The sequence below is a fragment of the Xenopus laevis genome, chromosome 9_10S, assembly GCF_017654675.1.
Source record: "Xenopus laevis strain J_2021 chromosome 9_10S, Xenopus_laevis_v10.1, whole genome shotgun sequence".
Classification (NCBI taxonomy): domain Eukaryota; kingdom Metazoa; phylum Chordata; class Amphibia; order Anura; family Pipidae; genus Xenopus; species Xenopus laevis.
In genome coordinates, this window is record NC_054388.1 from 37,051,238 (window position 1) to 37,070,350 (window position 19,113).

Below are 19,113 nucleotides of genomic sequence, written 5' to 3' on the forward strand. Positions count from 1 at the left end.
GTAGAGAAAACCCTTGCAATTGCATAGCTGCAGCTTTGACCAATAACGCAAGCAGGAATGGTGCACATGGATGCCTTACATAAAGACCCCTTATCCAGAAAGTGAGATGTTCATACCACCATACACAAAGGGAGGTGGAACTTGGTTGATGTCGCCATCGAGTGATGTATTTATTACACAATTTATACAATTAAAAACAGAAAACTAATTTGTGCTACAGGAAAACAGACCAGCTGTTTCTATTTCTAAGATAAGGTTCCCAATGGGATATTCTGATTTTGGTGCAGGGCCCAGTAAGTGCTAGTTATGGCTCTGAATACACCAGTTTCCAGTTACAGATACAAGGAATGCTGGGTGCACACAGTAACCTATGCATTAAATTAGGGATGCACCGAATCCACTATTTTGGATTCGGACGAACCCCCGAATTGTTCACAAACCTTAATTTGCATATGGAAAGTAGGGGTGGGAAGGGGAAAACATTTTCTACTTCCTTGTTTTGTAACAAAAAGTCAAATGATTTTCCTCTGCACCCCTAATTTGCATATGCAAATTAGAATTTGGATTCGGTTCGGCCAAATCCGAATCCTGCTGAAAAAGGCAGAATCCTGGCCGAATCCCGAACCAAAAACTGGATTCGGTGCACCCCTACATTAAATAAGAGCTAAAACAACATGACAACACCATCCCATGTGTATATGCAAATACATACCTCCCAAATTTTTGGAAACAAAAAGAGGGACAAACAGATGTTTTTTGACCATGCCCATTTTTGTGGCCACACCCCCTAATTACCATGTTCATTTTACAAAATTTGCCAGGTTATGAAAGTTTGAACAGATTTCTGTGTTTTTTATGTGTTGTTAGAGTTTTGCTAATGAAGGTGAATTGCCCTTTAAGCTGTGAGTCTAAGTTCTCCCAAGAGACTTTCTTATCTTAAATTATTACAAAAGAATCTATTCAAGACTCTCTACCAAAAGCTAATTAAGTTAGAAACTTTGTATCTGTTTCTGGCTGTTCAGTGCAGGACATCAAAGAGAAAATCAGGGCATTTCGGTAACAAACACGGGACTGCGGGTTGAGCTGTCAAAATCAAGACTGTCCAGCGAAAAACGGGACAGTTGGGAGGTACGCAAATATACAGAGGACTTTTATGTGAAGATAATAAGTGACACCATCACACTGTACTGTCTAAGGGAAATAACATGGCAGCAAGTACCCACATTTAATAAATGGAGGAGGAATGACAGCGCAACACAATGGGCACCAGGTCCCACCGTAATCAGAACCAGAGGGTAAAAATGAGGAGGGGGGGGCAATTGTAAGAATTATAACTTTTTAGGGCTACAAATGCCTATTGTGATCTGGATCTGGAAATGGACCAGGTTAGAACCAACCCACAGTCAGATAACTACAATAATCATCATTCACAAAATACCCCTTTCCAATACTGAACCAAATAAAAGAGTCTTCATGTGAAATGAAGTTGCTACATCCAATTGGCTGGCTTTTTGCCTTGCAAAGCTTATTTCCTGTCATGTGACTGTATCTGATGCAACCAACGTATTTTCTGGTCTGATCAATACGTGAGTTTGCCAGTGTGCCCGGCACCAGCACTTGTGCTTTGTATACGGAATGTCCGCTCCCCTGAGCTGAGGGCCTGGAGCACATGGGCCACGTCTTTACTTGGGTGAGTGATTCTACTACATTTGCCTTATGCTTGAAAATTCACTAATTCAAGATACTGTATCTGATGCAAGCCATACAAGCCTAAGACTTAAAGGCAAAATATTCAATCACAGCACAAAAGAGTGCCATCATAGAACACTTGTCCTTGGGAAGACCGGGATAGTGTCTACACAGAAAGATCTACAATGCTGCCCAATGAGCAAATTTTAGCCCAAATATGGCCAACCCTGCACTGGGCTGAGGAAAACCCTGAAGGCCTGTGGAGACCTATTTGGAAAGAACCAATGAGCAGCCCAGGTTCTCTTATCATCTGATAGGCTTTGTAAGCTGGCTAATGTTTCACCAGATATTGCTCAGTCAGGCAGATCCATAACCCTTTAAACCGCTCCATAACCCTTTAATGTACACCTCTATCCTGCAGGAAGGGGCAAATACAAAGAAATTATCAGTGCACTTGTGCAAAATAGCCACTTGCTACTAGAGTCTAGAAACCGAATACCTGAAGAAACTAAAGGGAACAGAAAGGAAGAGACTAAAAATACCACATTAAAAATGGAGCACCCTCTTAAACCAAACAATTGCCAAATCTTTGTTAATACAAAAAATGTATCTGTCTATGCTACCACACTAATAACCTTTCATAAGATAAAGAAATACAGCTAAGACTGTAAAAAGTACCACAGGGTTCCACTTGTGCTTTAAAATATAGTTTAGAAAAATAGGACTTTAAAGGAGAACTAAAGCGTAACTAAAGAAGTAGGCTCGAAATGTTGTACATTATGTTTTGGGCCTCTGTCCCAGTAGCTCCCCATCTTCTTTTCTGCTGATTCACTGCACATGCTCTGTGCTGCTGTCAATTACTGAGCTTAGGGACCCACTCACAATATACAGTACACATAGAATAGAAATGTCACTATATAAGGCTGATTAGTAATTAATACAGATCATTACTACATGGTTTGTACAACTAGCATCAGAATTTAATAATCACCCTTGTAGCATCAGCTTATATTACAGACCAACCTCATTTTCTGCTTGATTATTTGCAACTACCCCTAAGCTTAGCTTCTCAACAGCTGCTCAGAGCCCACTGAGCATGTGAGTGTCACAGACACTTTCCAAGATGGTGACCCCCCCTGTGACAAGTTTGAAGTCCTGGATCATTGCTGCTATTGAGACGCTGACACTTTAGGTTGTTACAATAAGTTCAGTATCTAAATTTTGGCATTTTTAGCCATATTCATTTTTAGGATTTAGTTCTCCTTTAAGATGATGCTGATCTCTTGTTCTTGACTCTTTTCCATGCAGTACCTGCTCTCTAGTCTGGCATTGGGATGGGACTTAGGGACATAACTCGCTAAGGATGAAAAGACAGTTTATAACTCCAAATTTTAAAAACCAAATTTTGTCAGGATGGAACTCTTTATTCACATGGATAGGGTTATTAAAAGTCCCTCTGGCAAAATATTGTTCTAAGAAATATGTCTCACAAATATATTATTAATTTTATACCCCTGGATAGGAAGATGCCAGTAAAAACAAGAGCACAGATCACAGAAAATCATCTGCCCACAACACATTCAACCTAACTCAGACTAGGGCTAATTCCATGTCAGAGATGTAAAGCTGCAAATACAAGGGTCTGTGCCATATTTAAATAATCTAACCAAAGATATGAAAGAACTAGCAGATGATCAAAACATAATTGTGTTCTGTATTCCAGTTGTTTTACGGACAGTAAATTAGAGATATTGTTTATGACGGCACAGAATATTCCAGTGCCATATTTACGGCTACTGAGGGTGCTGTTGTTATTGGGCTCCAGCAAACGATCAGATAATTGCTAATGCTGCAATATATTTATGTTAAAATAACTTCTGAATCATGATTCTCCCCTTTGAAAACTGGCCAACCAGCAATGCGACAAACTGACCCATTTCTCATGATTTTATGTGTTTTCTCATGTAAATTTTAGCAAATGGAGCCTGCACATTCATCGCACCAATACAGAACTACAGCAGATACAGGATCTTATACTGCAATGAACATTCAATTAACACTAAGCTACATGAAAAAAAATAAAAATAGATGTGTGCAATAAAAACATAGTTTTTGGTCTAGCCATAGAACATGTACAATTATTTGAAAAAAAATATGAGGGAGCTTTTAACAAAGAGCCTTTAGAGATATTTTATGTAACTCCTAAATGGCTTATTACTGACTGGCTCAGGCTTAACTGCAGAAATGATAACCAGGAAGCATCTTAAAAAAGAAGTTAAAACTTTGCATTCTGAAACCCTGCCATATCTGGGCCCCATTTAGCCATCAACGCTCCAGGCCAAATCTGGCTGATGGTGCAGTGAAGCTTACAGAGGTCTATCGGACGAGACCGCATCAAAGCACCAACATGATCTTCCTCCAGAAGGATTTTCAAACCTATTGATTTGATAGCTGGCTGATTTTCAGAGCCCCATACACAGGTTTTTCAATTGCCAACTTGGTCTGAAGGAAGCTTTTATTAACCCATACCTTTAGTCTGACCCTTGTAGTATGTAATATCCTGCAACTGCCACTATTTAGGTGCAACAGATCCAAATCACAGAAAAGGAGCAGGGTGGATCATGACTATAGCTTAAATTGTAACAATATCTATACCATAAAGTGATTAGATTTCACTATATTGTATAGGAAAAAAGAACAAGAAAACAAAATTACCCACATTATATACAAAGTGGTACTTTGCTTCGATAAAACAGAGAACAGGAGTATAACAAACTTCTTCTAGTTTAGGAGGCAAGTGCCTAATTTTAGAGTGCTTAGAAATAGTGATTTTGTAAACCCTGTTACTACGAATAAGCTTCTACGTTTAAGTTTTAAGGCAAAATAAATCTTTGAAGGGCCTTTTGGCATTGGGCATTAAGGGGATCACATCCCCAGGAAACTGTCATATTGACAGTAGAATTTGGCCTTGTTTAAGGGAAATCTAGTGTCCCTGTAAGGTGCTTTTAAACTTCATCTAAGTGTAAGAATTCAAACCATGTACATGCCATGTTATGGCTGATGGCAAAACGTGGAATTTTCAGACACCGGAACTGTCCGTTACATTCAGTTAAATCAATTGTGGCAGAGGTATTCCTTCCAAAAGAAAAAAGACACCCCTGTTGAATCAACAATGAGGGAATACTATAACTGCAACCCAAGCTCACAGTGTCACATAAAAGGGGCACAGCTTAGGTGGACCAGGGGCGGAATTTTCATCAATGTAAGCAGGGGCCAAATAAAAAAAAGAAAAAATATTCCGTAGCAAAGAATGTGCAACTGTCATCAAAACATCTAGGCAAATAGTTTTTGTATTATAAGAATAAGGTGCCGCATGGCATCTATTCTGTTTTAATATTGTTTCTCCTGCTGTGAAATACTCACTCGTGCTGGATGCTCCTTGTTTGACTATCTGTGACTCGATAATGTGTCAAACTGGATTGTTCATGCAGCAAGAATAAGTTGTATTAAAGCATCTCGCTGATATACATTTGCCTTCCAAGCACACTGAAAAGGGAAGGGCTAAACAATGTAAATTTCCTTGATCTTTAAAAGTGCAGCCACAACATTGCCTGTCTAACTAGGGCCATGGACTCCCAAAATTGCCAAACAGCAAAGACTAGCTGCAGACTTAATGTTGCCTTTTAACTTTTCCATGCCATAGATAATCTGAAACGGACACAGAAGGATGCTGTCACTCTAGTCTAAACCATTAGTTTCAAGCAGCCTGATTCCAATAGGCTGGATATGTGCCACCATGGAAAGGGTTATTTTGATTTGAACTGGATGCCAAATAAGGACATTATTGAAAGCACAGCTTTCATTCTTTAAAACAAACACCAGGGTTTTTAGCCTTTAGTCCAGTTACGGTTTTATGTAGATTATCTTCTATCTAAGATAAAGATGGATGCAACACGATGGAAAGGTCAAGTAACACCAGAAAATGAAAAAACATGAACACATTGACAGTCTGCACTATATCTTTTAAAAACCTTTAGTTTCATTTTGTAGTTCTTTCTCCCACGGGTCATACCTGGAGCTCCCAGGTAAGAGGTGCTGCGAGATGAGTATGAACAGTAGATAAAGGTTGGTCAATTCTACTTGAAATAAATGAAGGGTTTGTGCTCAGTCTGTTTAACCCCCGATCCCTTCACAAGGGTATTGGCTCCATGTAGTACAACAAACTAGTTAGGGTTTTGCTGAAATTAATGGGGTTCTTAAACATTTTATAATCAATTCAGATGCCAAAACAACTATTGTTGTAAACTAATTTCAGTTAAAATCAAGTCAGCCTCTATTTTCTGTCTGGAGCAAGGAGAATCCATTGGTGTCTCCCCCTCTTCAGCTGATTCTTTAGCGTGAGATACAGGCCTCTGGCTAAAGCAAAGCTGATATAGCCTATTAAAAATGCAGCACATATACTTTCTATAAAGGATAGAAATAGATACTATGATCAATTTAATTACCTGTTTTCCATTTTTTGGTGTTACTTGTCCTTTAATGATAAGAATTACAAAAAAAGGTAATTGTGTGCAACAGAATATAACAGAACATCCAACCTATTCCAACTTATCACTGAACGTCAAGTTCTTTTGTAGCCAGATTGCATTGTGTCCAGAGTGCAAGGGGTTAAAGTGTGCGCTTTTGCACTCTTAACAATATTGCACTTGTATTCATGTTCATCTCTGCACTCTTTCTTTGAAGTTGAATTTTTAAATTTATACTAATTAATAGTAAATCCTCTGTCCTAAATGGATATTCACACTCTCACAGCTTTTGTTTTTCTTTATACCGCCGCCAAGCCCAGCACCAATGGCTAAAAAGGACCACACCGATCTATAGCTCAAGTAAATGTTATCAGCTTGCCAGCCCCTAGCTTACATATATTGTATTTTGTTTCAATTAAAAAAATACTATTTTTTTTTATTAAAGAAATATACATCTATTTTATGTAGCGAAAGGACCCTGCTGCGGGTACTGCAATGCATCGGACGCTGAGCCCTCTTACAGTAACAAGTGTATAAGTCCCTTTCTTATCACTCACAGGTTGCATGAAGTTATAGCAACATGGGCTCCATATTCATCCAAGGGCTTTTTACAATGTCTGCAACAAAAAAAAAAACAATCTTGATTTTTTTTTTTTTGAATGAAATGAATTTCTATTTTTCTTTTTTTTTGTCTTTTTTTTTTTTTAAATGAGTAGTTGATGGTCAAAATGCATACACTATTATAACCCTTTTCTAACACTGCTTAATCACTGAATTGTGAGCAAAAAAATAAAACAAAACTTGGTGGAAACCCCCCCCCCCCCAAATACCCAACAATTAATAAATTAGGCTCCGTCACATCTCATTTATGGACAGCACCAGTTCTATTGCTTTTGCTTACAGCTCGTCTTTGGATCTGGGATTGCTGTTTTAAGACTATGTGAATACTCTCCCCCTTTGAACCAATTGTATAAAGCCTGGCTTGATGAGGGTGGAGAGCAAGCACAATCGACAAAATGAAAAAAAAATATCATGATTTCTTATTATCCTTATGCTGGAATGCAAGGGGAAAAACCATTACAAATGAAACTGTATTCTCTGCGTCCCCGGTTGAGTCGCAGACCGTCGTATTATAGCGACTGGTTGCTACAGGCACGCCACTGTGAGGAGGAGTACGAGGGTTGGAGAAGGGTTAGGTAGAATTTACTGATGGCCAACCCAGAGATCCAGAGAGAACTAGAAATATCCAAGGAAGAGAAAAAGGACTAGTCACAAATTGTGGAAATCTCTAATTGGTGTCATCTAGAGTATCTTTTAAACCAGAATCCTCCTGGTCTTTCTCAGACGCCGGCTCATTATTTGTGTCACAGTTCTGAGCTCTGGGGGAGAGTTGCTCATTTTCTGTGCTTTCTGTGACGGGCACAGTCTCCTGTTCGGAAGTCTGGGAATCCCCTTTTGTCTTCTTCCTCCTTCGCCGCTGAGGATCAATGCCACCTGACTCTGACAGCCGGTTGGTTTGAACCCCTGGTAAGGCCATGCCAATTCCAGGCGACAAAAACATGGAAGGGTACAGTAGACTTGGGGACATGCCAGGGATAAGGAATGGGTTAAAAGCTAAAGGGCTGCTGGTAGTCACTGCAGGTTCGGATTTCTCCTGAAAGGATCCAACAGACTTTTCAGAAGGTGCAGCATCTTGTTTAGTTTCTGGGCATGCGTCTTTGTCCTCAGTGGCCTTTTCAGGGAGTGAGATACCACTTTTAATTGTGCTTCCTAAAGACGTTGGCACAGATGATGAGATAGAAGGGTTGATAATCCCTCCAACGCCAAACATCTGAGGCATAGCGGCCATGCCAGGGAGCATCATGGGTAACATGCTTAAGGTGTTTTTAACTTCCTCATTGGTGGAGACTGTAGTAAATCCAGCAGGGAACCCAACCAGCCCAGTTAACGGGATCCCTTGCATGTTCCTCATGTTCTGTAATCCCACTATATCCATCCCAGCAATTAGACCGTTCATAAAAAGTGGTCCCATGCCCGAAGGAGAATCAGGCACCACAGATTTGAGCAGTTCGCTTCGAGGCCGCCTGCCTCGCCTCCTGGGCATGGTATCATGCATAAGTGGCTCTGACAGCGTTCTGCCAAACTTGCTTTCTGGGAGGAATCCCTAAGGGAGGAAAAATGGAAAGAAATGCTTTGATTTTCTGCTAGTAAATCACCATATACCCGGCCAAATATATTTGCATACTGCTGACAAAAGTCTTCTAAAGAGCAAATATTTAAACATCCTACCAGCATTACTGGCACATACATAAGTTGTGCCTGAAATGGGTAGATACTCAACATCACTTAAAGTGGACCTGTCACCCGGACATAAAAAGCTGTATAATAAAAGTCCTTTTCAAATGAAACATGAAATTCTAATTTTTTTTTATTAAAGCATTCATAGCTGTTGTAAACGCATTTAAAAATCTCAGCTGTCAATCAACTATTGCCTGCCCCTACTCTATGCCTTAGGCAAAGGGGCGGGGCAAGCAATTACTTTCACTTTCCATTCAGCACTTCCTAGATGTCACTGCTCTCACCACATTCCCCCAGTTCTCAACCATTTAATTGTGTAGCCAGGGCATGGGGATGGACATCAGGTCCCCCATTCTGGTGCACAAACAAGATTCTGAGATGATACAAGGCTTGTCTTAATAACAGTGTTCACAAAATGGCTCCTGCCTGCTTGCTATAATTAGGAGTTCCCAGACTGATGGAAACAAGATTCAAATAATTTATATGGTGTAATTAAAGTTCATTTTGCTTGACTAACATGCTAAAATAGGATTCGGAATAGTTTTTTTGGGTGACGGGTCCCCTTTAAGTGGCCATAAAGAACTCCGTGTTTGGTACTGGGCAATATACAAATATCCCTGATTCACTCATTCTGTCAGTGAGTGAAAGCAAAAGAGCTGCACAAAATTAGCAGAGCCCCATGCAGTCAATATAGAACACTGGCTTCAATACTACGCTATAAACTAATCTTACCTGCTGCCCTGTGTCCTTGTTAACTGCTGGCACTCGGTCATCCCCTGCCATCAAGTTAAAATCTGGTTTGCTGGGCTCCTTGCAGCGCTGTCTCCTCTGCTTGGGCTTCTCAGAAAAGCTCTATAAAACAAGAATTGCAGAGGAAACAGCCACACTCATTTTCTACTTCATAATGTAACTCAGAATGGCTATATGGCTGTCAACAATTAACCTGCTGCCTAGTCATTCTGAAAGCTGCACACACATCCCCTGCATTTCCATACTGACCAATTAGGATTTAGAAAATGGCTGCATCCAATCAAATAAAGAGATATAAAGACTGTCTGTGCAGAAAACCCTGCATGGCAAGGTATTTTACTAATGTAAAAAAAAAAAAGGGAATGCAATGCTATTTATAGCCAGAGTATATTTTCCCTTTAAATAGCTTATCTTATGGGCTGATGGTTTATATATATATTCTTTAAGATTTAATGCCTACAAATAAAGCTTATTTATTTAGGCATGTTTATACATCTGGATGCCTCCAAGACACCTGAATGACTTCCAAAGTTTAATAGTAAGCCAGCTTTGGAACAGTTCAATTACTGCCAGGCTCCTCAATTACTGCCAGGCTACTGTGCATATAAAATATCTATCATGGAGGCACCCTAATATCATAAATACGTGGTGGTATAAAGAAACTGAGAAGGAAGACATTTAATCAGATATAAATATTACTTTGGTAATAAATATATGATAGATCCCTTTTAGGACACCCGAGGTCTCATTAAAGGGATGGATCACCTTTAAGGGTGTTGTTCACCTTTAAACAACGAGTTGTTTTCAGATCACCAGAAATAACGACTTTTTTCCAATTACTTTTTATTTTCTACGTGTCACCGTTTTTCTAATATTTAAGTGTAAAGTGTAATTTTTCACCTTCTAAAGCAGCTCTGGGAGGGGGGGTCGCCGACCCTGTAAACTGTTCTAAATTGATACATTTAGTGGATACATTTCTTATCTTTGTCCCTGCTGAGCTGACTCTCTGGGTTTTATTACAGGCAGCTGTTAGAATTGATACAATAGTTACTAATACTCCAGAGATGCTGCTGAGAAATGGATCAACTAAATATTGCTTTTGTGTAAAAATTGTAGCAGTTTAGAATCTGCACCTGAATTACTGAGCTGCCAGACTCAAACAACAGAGACACAAACATTAAACTTAGATTTTGAAATAAAACAGTAAAAAAATAATGGAAAGTAATTGAAACAAGTCTTATTTCTGGGGAACAATCTGAAAAAAACTGAACTTAAAAAAGTGTTTGAAAACCCCTTTAAATTAACTTTTAGCATGTTACATAATGGCTAATTCTAAGAGGCTTTTCAATTTTTCCTTTTTTTTTTTTCTTTTTTTTTATAGTTTTTAAATTATTTGCCCTCTTCTTCCGACTCTTTTCAGCTTTCAAATGGGGGTCACTCGCCTCAATTCCTGAAAAACAAATGCTCTGTAAGGATGCAAATTTATTATTTTTCTTCTTTTTATGTCTCATGTTTCTATTCAGGCCGTATTAATATTTCAATCTCTTATTCAAATCAATGCATGGTTGCTAGGGTAATTCGAAACTCTAACAACCAGATTGCTGGAACTGCAAACTGGAGAGCTACTGAATAAAAAAACTAAGTAACTCAAAAACTACAAATAATAAAAAACTAAACCAATTGCAAGTTTTCTCAGAATATTACTCTCTACATCATACTCAAAGTACATTTAAAGGTGAACAACCCCTTTAAGTAAAGAATGAAGTTTGGCTACACACTGCAGTGCTGTTTTACCCACAATGCAGCTTTTTTACCCTAGAATTCCAGTGTAATATAGGTGCCTGCCACCAAAACTTGGGTGTGATGAACCAATTGGGTGTCCAATTCCCTAGGCCAAGTCAGTTGCGGCTATGGATGCAAGCTATGGGACCAAGTACAGACTTTCAATAACTGTATGGTTTGATTTTGTCCATTAGTTTTCCATGGTAGTTTATACATTGCTGTGCGGCAAGCTCAGTAAAAACTGGAGATACTTACACCCCCATAAGTTGGCATATCAATGGTACAATCAGATTGCTGCCGAAGCCACTCCAAGAGGCTTTTGTTGGAGATTACTTTTTCTGGATGAAGTTTAGCTCCATGAACAGTAGAACGCGTAGAGGCAGGGATGGAGCTTTCTGTGTGCCCAGAGCCTTGTTGGTTTGGCACTTCTCGGAGTCCCTGTAAGAAGAGATAGAAACCGTTCCTTCTCTTTTAGGGTAGATGCAACTAAAGTAATAACAATATATAGAGGTTACTGTAACAGGGGCAAAGGTTGCTCCCCTTCCCATAGCTGGAAACTTACAACATTTAAAGTAGAACTAAACTCTAAAAATGATTATGGCTAAAAATGCCATATTTTATATACTGAACTTATTTCACCAGCCTAAAGTTTCAGCTTCTCAAAAGCAGCAATGATACCGGATTTCAAACTTGTCACAGGGGGTCACCATCTTGGAAAGTGTTTGCGAAACTCACATGCTCAGTGAGCAGCTGTTGAGAAGCTAAGCTTAGGGGTCATTGCAAACGATTAAGCAGAAAATGAGGTTGCCCGATAAAATAAGCTGATGCTACAAGACTATTTATTAAATTTTGATGCTAGTTGTACTGGTTTCTGTGCTGCCATGTAGTAATGATCTGTATTAATTACTAATTAGCCTTATATTTGGACATTTCTATTCTATGTGTACTGTATATTGTGAGTGGGTCCCTAAGCTCAGTAAGTGACAGCGGCACAGAGTATGTGCAGTGAATCAGCAGAAAAGAAGATGGGGAGCTACTGGGGCATCTTAGAAGATACAGATCTTTACTGCTTAAGGGCTGTGGTTGCCTTGGGCTGGTACAGAAGCACAAAACATAATGTACAACATTTCTATCTACTTCTTTAGTTAAGTTATAGTTTGCCTTTAAAATGTTCCTGAGTGAGAAAAAGCAAAACTGTGAAGTTATATTATGTCATACAGGAAATCAAGTCTGAACTGGAATTCAAATTAGGCCCTGACATTTCAGGACCAAGGGGGCCCAAGCATCCCCCCCCCACCAGCCCACAAAATGGTTACGGTTTATGGCATCTTACAGCAGCCCCTCTGCCATTTGATTGCCAGTCTGGGCATGCAGGAAATTAAAGGGACATTCAATTACTCTTCAATAAAGTCAAGCAGGGATTCTGCCATTTTTTGATGGTTCTGCCACTGGGGGGGGGGGGCACTAATTCAGACATGGTCACTCTGTTGAAGCAATCAAGGTTGCACCTCTTCATATGAAGAAACAGAGGTGCAGATAAACAAGGCTTGTGGAGGATAATGAACTATTGGCAAAACGTTTAATTGAATATTTGAACAAATACAAAGTTTAAATCTTTCTCAGCAATACAACAGTTTAACCATTAATAAAACAAACAACACTCACCAGAATTCCAGCATGCATGCCCCTGTCCTTTAGGAAACCCAGATCAATGCCCTCCACATTTTTTCTCCTCCCTCTTCTCCTACGCAAAGAGGACTCGTCCCTCCGAATGCTACCATTCACAATTTGCCCAGTCACGGGATGGATCAGCCCGGCTTGCAGAATCCCCGACAAGTCCATTCCCAAGGAACTCTGTAGCCCACTGATGCCAGTCATCTTGGGGGTGCTGGTGTTCATGGAGTAGGAAGAGCCTCCGCCAGCAGCCTGCTCCCTGCACAGCTCTAAGGCAGCATCTCTCCAGCCATTTAGTGCGGAATTAGTCCGACCATGGGTAGGGCTGAGGTGCTCCATTCCTCTATGTTTGCCATCGGGCCTCTCGCTGTCAAACTCAAATGGCCTTCTTTGCTTCCTTTCTTCGATTGGAAACGTTGTTGCTGATAATGGCTCCTGTAAAATAAAAACTGTGTGTTTTGCTTCTCTTACAGATAAAAGGCGGCACAGGGGTAAGCTTTGCTCCCTCATGGCCCTGGGTACTGGGTTTGATTTACTACAGGGGATACCTATAACTAGCACTGACATATGGTATCTCTCTGGCAGAGATATGACCAAAGGAGTCTGTTCCTTCAATGAGAATTCCTGTGCTGACATAAACAAAGGCCAAACGTAGGTGGTTATGTTTGCTAAGAATCCATTTACAGTCCCTTTCACAGGCTATATACTGTATAAGAAATATATAAATAAACAAACAGGAGAACAGCACAGTGACCCTTTAAATGTGGTTACCAAGCCCACGGATATCTTGCTGACACACTCACTTTCTGGGCATGAGGCACAGGAGAACCATTGCTGTAGACCATATTTTGTGCTTCTGAAGCTGGATAGCTACTGCTTCTTGTACATGTACCCAGCACTGAGGATGGCACCATGCACTGGGCTTCAAACTGTTGGCTGGAGGAGGGCCATTTTCCCTTCAACACTGCATGACAGATGTTATCTATTCGGTTTATGATAACTCGATCCTGCAATGAGAAAAGCAAAGGAACTGAGAAGTAACAAACACGTCTCATGTTACACCCAAAGAATTAAGTTCTGTGCCAAGACACCTGATTCTGGTTGTATCATTATTTAACAAAAAATGCTTATATAAATCCCAATAAGTCATACTTAAAAAGCCATTTAAATCCTTAACAGCAGAAGACTGCACTACTGGATTGATCCTGAAAGGTAAACTGCAAGCTCCCACTGACTTGAATGGAAAATGTCCCAAAGCATCCGAAGCAGTGGTAAATGGCAGAATATATAACATCATGTACCATCAAGTACTGACTGCATTGGGAAGCAGGGGCACCATCTTGCCCTACAATACCTGCTATTCAAAACTTTCACTACCCACAACAGTTGCCCTGTGGGGTCTTAAGTCTATTGCTCCTTCTTTTATATATATACCTTGGGCCATTCAGAGAAGGAATAGAGTGTTTTCTCCTGCAAAAGCTGAGCAATGGTTGGAGCACGGCCATCTTGGAAATCCTGATGTGATTCTTCAGGAACAGACAGGGAACAAGCTTTTACATCTTCCTCTGTGTATTTATCGAGATAATCTATATAGCACAAAACAATGAAACGGTTATCCAAGACTGTCAACAGTACACATTAGCCTACATACAACTTGACAAACAAACAAGATTTTTCACGCATATAAAAATAATCTCAGAAGCCACTCAAAAAAAGAGGTCAGACTACTTCTGAGGCCAAAATGATGGCCATATCTTAAGGGCCCACAAAAATGTTCTTATGGATTGTCCCTGCATTTTTGATTGCTCCCAGTTCATGAATGAGACAGAGCTGTTAGTTAGTTGTTTAGTATAAAGTTAAGAGGCATTGGCCCACTGCAGCACAGCACTCAAAATGCTGCACTTCTGCATGTTGGTAACAGTAGGGGCACCTTTGTTTCTGCCTCTGCTACTTATGGATAAGGCAAAGCCACAATTGATATAGGTGGGTACTGCTCCAACGCCTCTAATGAGGCCTGGCTGGTGAAACGCGGCAGGCATAAAGTCATCACTACCTGTACTTGTGTATGTTAGCGATGACAGCAACCTATTTTAATCTTCCATTCACTGACAGGAACTTGGGCAGAACTAGTGACTTTTAAGAGTACCCACAATTGCCTGGTGGGATCCACACCATTGTCAGTTGGGAAAGGAATTTTACATTGTGAGTACGCACCTGTACCAATTATAAAAAAACCTTTGCGGATAAGGTTTTTTGGTACCTCTTTGAATCTACTATTCACTTTAAACTTTTGGCAGCTCTTTATTTCTGCTCTGCTTTAAACAAATTTTGGGCACTTAAAAGTAAGGCGTGTTAAAGTTATTAAAGGGATTCTGTCATGATTTTTATGGTGTCGTTTTTATTTCTGAACCAAGATGTGTATTTTTTAAAGCTGTAATATTGGTGTGTAGGCAGCCATCTCAGGTCATTTTGCAAAGTACTTCAGGGTGGAACTCCTTACAGATAAGCTATTGTTTCTCCTACTCAATGTAACCAGAAGAGCCGCAGTTCGACTTAGATTTTTACTATTCAGTGCTATGTTCATATGTACCAGGGAGAGGTTATCTTGTGCCAGTGAGCTATCTGGTTATCTTCCCTTTGTTCTGTTGATGGGCTGCAGGGGTAGGGAGGGAGTGATATCACTCCAACTTGCAGTGCAGTAGTAGAGTGACTGACGTTTATCAGAGAAAGTCACATGGCTGAGGGCACCTGGGAAATTGACATGTCTAGCCATATCAAATTTCAAAATAAAATATAAAAAAAATCTAAATCTCAATTGAAAAATTAATTTCAGTGCAGATTTCTGCTGGAGCAGTGTTAACAAAAAACATTTCCCCATGACAGAATCCCTTTAAAATATTACACTATATACATTTTTATTGGTCTCTCATAGCTTACAGTTTTGGAGTATCATTAAAGCTAGGGCAACATGACACGGATTCTCTGCAGGCCAAGAATCCACCGTATCACTGCAGATTGCCGCATCTGCCTGCACTGAGCGGAAGTAATGATTTCGGGTACAGCCATCGAAGCAGAAGAGGAGCAGTGGATTCTCGGCCTGCATTTCTCCGCACATAGGCTGATCTGATTAAAATCAGTGGAGCAGGGGGCACTGAGCAGATCTCCTGACAACAGCCTTCATGTCCATAGCCTTAGAAACCCCTCTTCCAAGTTCATCTGAGGCACCCCAAGGTAAGCTAAACTTTCTATTTCTCTCTAACCTGTGGTTTCTGATCTCCACATCCACATCCTGCCGCAATTTGTGCTGTCTTCTGTTTGCAAGAAGCAAAGGAGGCAAAAATAAAGAGGGAACGCAAAAACAAAACAAGATAAAGCTTCAGAGAGGTTGTAAAGTGCCAAGGCTTGATTTGTGATTATGACGTTGCATGAGGGATGAAAAATATGAATTTGATACATACTATAAGATGATGTTGCTTAATATTAGATTGAGCTCAAAGAGAATAATAGAACACACATATAACGGCAGAGTAGAATTAACACTTACTGTAGATTTGAGAAAAATATGGCAGCAAGCAATATGATAATTAAGAATATCATTATGGAGGTAGTGTGTTGGATGCAAAACCACTTTCTTTCATGTAAAACAGCAGCTCTGCCTTGATTTATATCTTGCCTTCCTGAACGTTTACTACACTGCTGCTTAGTGATACCTATGGGTTATTTAAACAAGAAAGCTTGAACGATAAGGAAGCTTAGAGGTTTTGGAGAAAATTAGGAATTGTGAAAAGTAAGTAATTAGGGGATGACAGGGTCCCTTTCAAGCATTATATGAACGGTGTCTTCTGTGTTTTTACATTATACCAACCTTTGCAGTTGCACTCTTCCTCCACATTCTCTTTCTTCACTTCTTTCTTAACCTCACCTTCTTCAAGCTTGATTTTTTCGTTTCCCTCCAATGGAACCTTGAATTCTTCCACAACATTTTCTCCTGCTATTCTCTCTTTCAAGTCTTCAGCATTTTGTTTTAAGAGCCCAGAAAGCATAAGGCTGTTTTTTTGTTTCATCTCTGCACAATCGTTCACTTCCAAAGAAGGGACGCAGTAACTACTCTTTGATGTTAAGCTATCCTTTTCTATACTGAGATCCTCTACCTCCTGGTCTTTTAGGGTGTCATCCAGTGGAGGATTGTTCATGTCATTTAGCTCATTTTGCCATTTTACAATAGGATCCTCTTTTAGTTCCTGAAGATCGGCCCCCCATTCTTCTTTCTCTTGCACAGGTAATGGATTTATATGTGTGCTTTCAGAATGTTCACCAGCTATCCCACAGTCTTTGTCCTCATTGATACTGGGACTTAGTGCTGAATGGTCATCAAATGTTTTATCTAGAAACTCAAGATCTAGACCTAAAGATTGTTCAGCAGTCTGGCTAAGAGATGAACAAAAGTTATCATCGTCTAAGACTTGCTGTCCAATGGCTTCCACCTGTGCTTTCTCACAGTCCTCTGCTGCCAAACCAAGATGGCACCCTGAATCACCAAATGGTTCATTTATTCTATCTATGCCTTCTATTGGCTCATCCTTTTCACTACTTCCCAAGAAACAGTCTCTAGATACAGACTCCTCAACAGGCAATATATCATCCACTTTGGTCTTGCTCAGTGAATAATCAGTTGGCTCATTCTTAGAGCCCAACCCCAAGAAACTCTCCTGGGTGAGAGAGCGTTGCTCACTATTGTTGGTATCTAACAGTGCACTATTGCAAGTCTTCTCATCGCAGATCATGCACATCAGGGAATCAGACATAGAGCACTCATCATGGTTGTTTGAAATCATATCTCCGACTTGAGAAATAAAATTTTCACATGAAAGGTCAGGAGGACTACAGGTTTGATTTGTAATAGTAGCCTCTTCAGCTTCTATTTTAATTTCTTTATCAGGTTTGAGCTTTGCTGATTCACATGTCCGTTCCAAATGACAAGATGGTGGCTCATGTGCCTTGGAATTCATCTGGAAATGGTAACACATGTTCTCCCCACCATTACTTTTTTGTTGGGCATAATTCCTATATGCATCTAAAAAGGACAGCTGTGTGTCATTCATTATATAATAATCTGTACGGCTAAGCCCATGCTTGGCAGTGCCAATCAGTAGATCTTTATCATGTTTGCCGCACTCCCACCATACTGGAAGATAAAGGCTTGGTCGGCAGAGTTTCAGACGCTCATGGAGTTGTGGGTGCCTTAGCACTTGTTCTCTGACCTTCCTCAGTAGTTCAATACGATACAGCGTTCTTGCTGCTCGTTCTTCCGTTATGGGGTCCAAGAAAAGAGAGGGATCGGCTGAACCTGTAGCAACAAAAATATATACTTAAGGTTTATCACAATTCAAGTTCTTCAAGTTCAGGTTATTGCTGAAAATTAAAGAACATTAGCAAGGAATTTTCAGGAACTTATTCACTGGTGTACTTTTCCAAATGCAAACACAATAGGGCACATTCACTTACCTAGACACATTGAACAAAGTGCAATTTGACCACAATCGCTCAAATTCCAGAATTCCGGTGTCATTGCAGATGCAAACAAGCAATTCTCTTAACGCACTGCTTACTGCATTTGTGCCCAATTTGCCAAAATGGCAGTAACTGCATGTGCTCCATCACAAATCGGGCACCGTAAATTTTCAGTCTGTCAGGTAAAATTTCAAGTTTTCAGCGTGCGACTGGCATCTGCACCTGATTGTTTAGACGCAAGTGCAACGCACCTATTGACGCTAGGCATGAAGGTAATCCTGGACCTACCTCCTGGTCAGAAGGTGGTCAAAGTTTCAAGGTGCGCTAATATGTGCTGCAGCGCCCAATTGGAGCAAAGGCAGGAAGGACTGAGAAGATCGCTACTATACGAAGAGTGCCTTTTGATGTACCTTTAATGAAAGTGGTTTTAGGCGCAGCTCATTGCGGGGGATAACCCAAGTTGCTCACTGCACTTACTGGACCTAAATGAGCCCTAATATATTTGGGTGAGTGTTAAACTACTACATATACAACTTTCTGAACTAGAAACACAGCTTTCACAGGGCGGCATTTTTACCTCAACTTTTCCCTTTAAGCATTATTGGTTTTCCTACTCTTTTAAATTGCACCTTCTATTTGTTAATCTTTTTCTTAATCCTACATCCTCTCCCTTCCTTCAATTGTCCTCTCTACCTCCATTTCTTTATGCCCTCTTCTTTATCAAGCCCACTTGCATTTTTTCTATTTTTTTTACTCTCATACTGTGCTCCTGCTTATGTGCATACCACACGGTGAGAATGGACACAACTGAAATTCCTTCATTGGCTATGGATAAGGAAGGAAAGGCATAGGCAATAATGTCCACTGGCTAAGTAGACTCAGG

At 40.1% G+C, this 19,113-nt stretch overlaps 1 protein-coding gene across 5 annotated transcripts in view; it reads right to left on the reverse strand.

Annotated features, from left to right (window-relative positions):
• Positions 1–3,097: 3,097 nt before the first annotated feature.
• chd6.S (chromodomain helicase DNA binding protein 6 S homeolog) overlaps positions 3,098–19,113 on the reverse strand; it is a 77,812-nt gene continuing 61,796 nt past the window's right edge. For 3 of the 5 annotated variants that reach the window (XM_018238446.2, XM_018238444.2, XM_041578882.1), the window contains exons 32-39: positions 16,585–18,066; positions 15,980–16,030; positions 14,154–14,305; positions 13,523–13,726; positions 12,711–13,154; positions 11,301–11,483; positions 9,246–9,365; positions 3,098–8,379 (exon numbers count right to left, since the gene is read on the reverse strand). In XM_018238446.2, the coding sequence (XP_018093935.1) occupies positions 7,504–8,379; positions 9,246–9,365; positions 11,301–11,483; positions 12,711–13,154; positions 13,523–13,726; positions 14,154–14,305; positions 15,980–16,030; positions 16,585–18,066 (3,512 nt within the window). In that variant the 3' untranslated portion in view covers positions 3,098–7,503. The remainder of the gene's footprint in view (positions 8,380–9,245; positions 9,366–11,300; positions 11,484–12,710; positions 13,155–13,522; positions 13,727–14,153; positions 14,306–15,979; positions 16,031–16,584; positions 18,067–19,113) is intronic. The other 2 variants (XM_018238448.2, XM_018238447.2) reach the window with 1 other exon arrangement.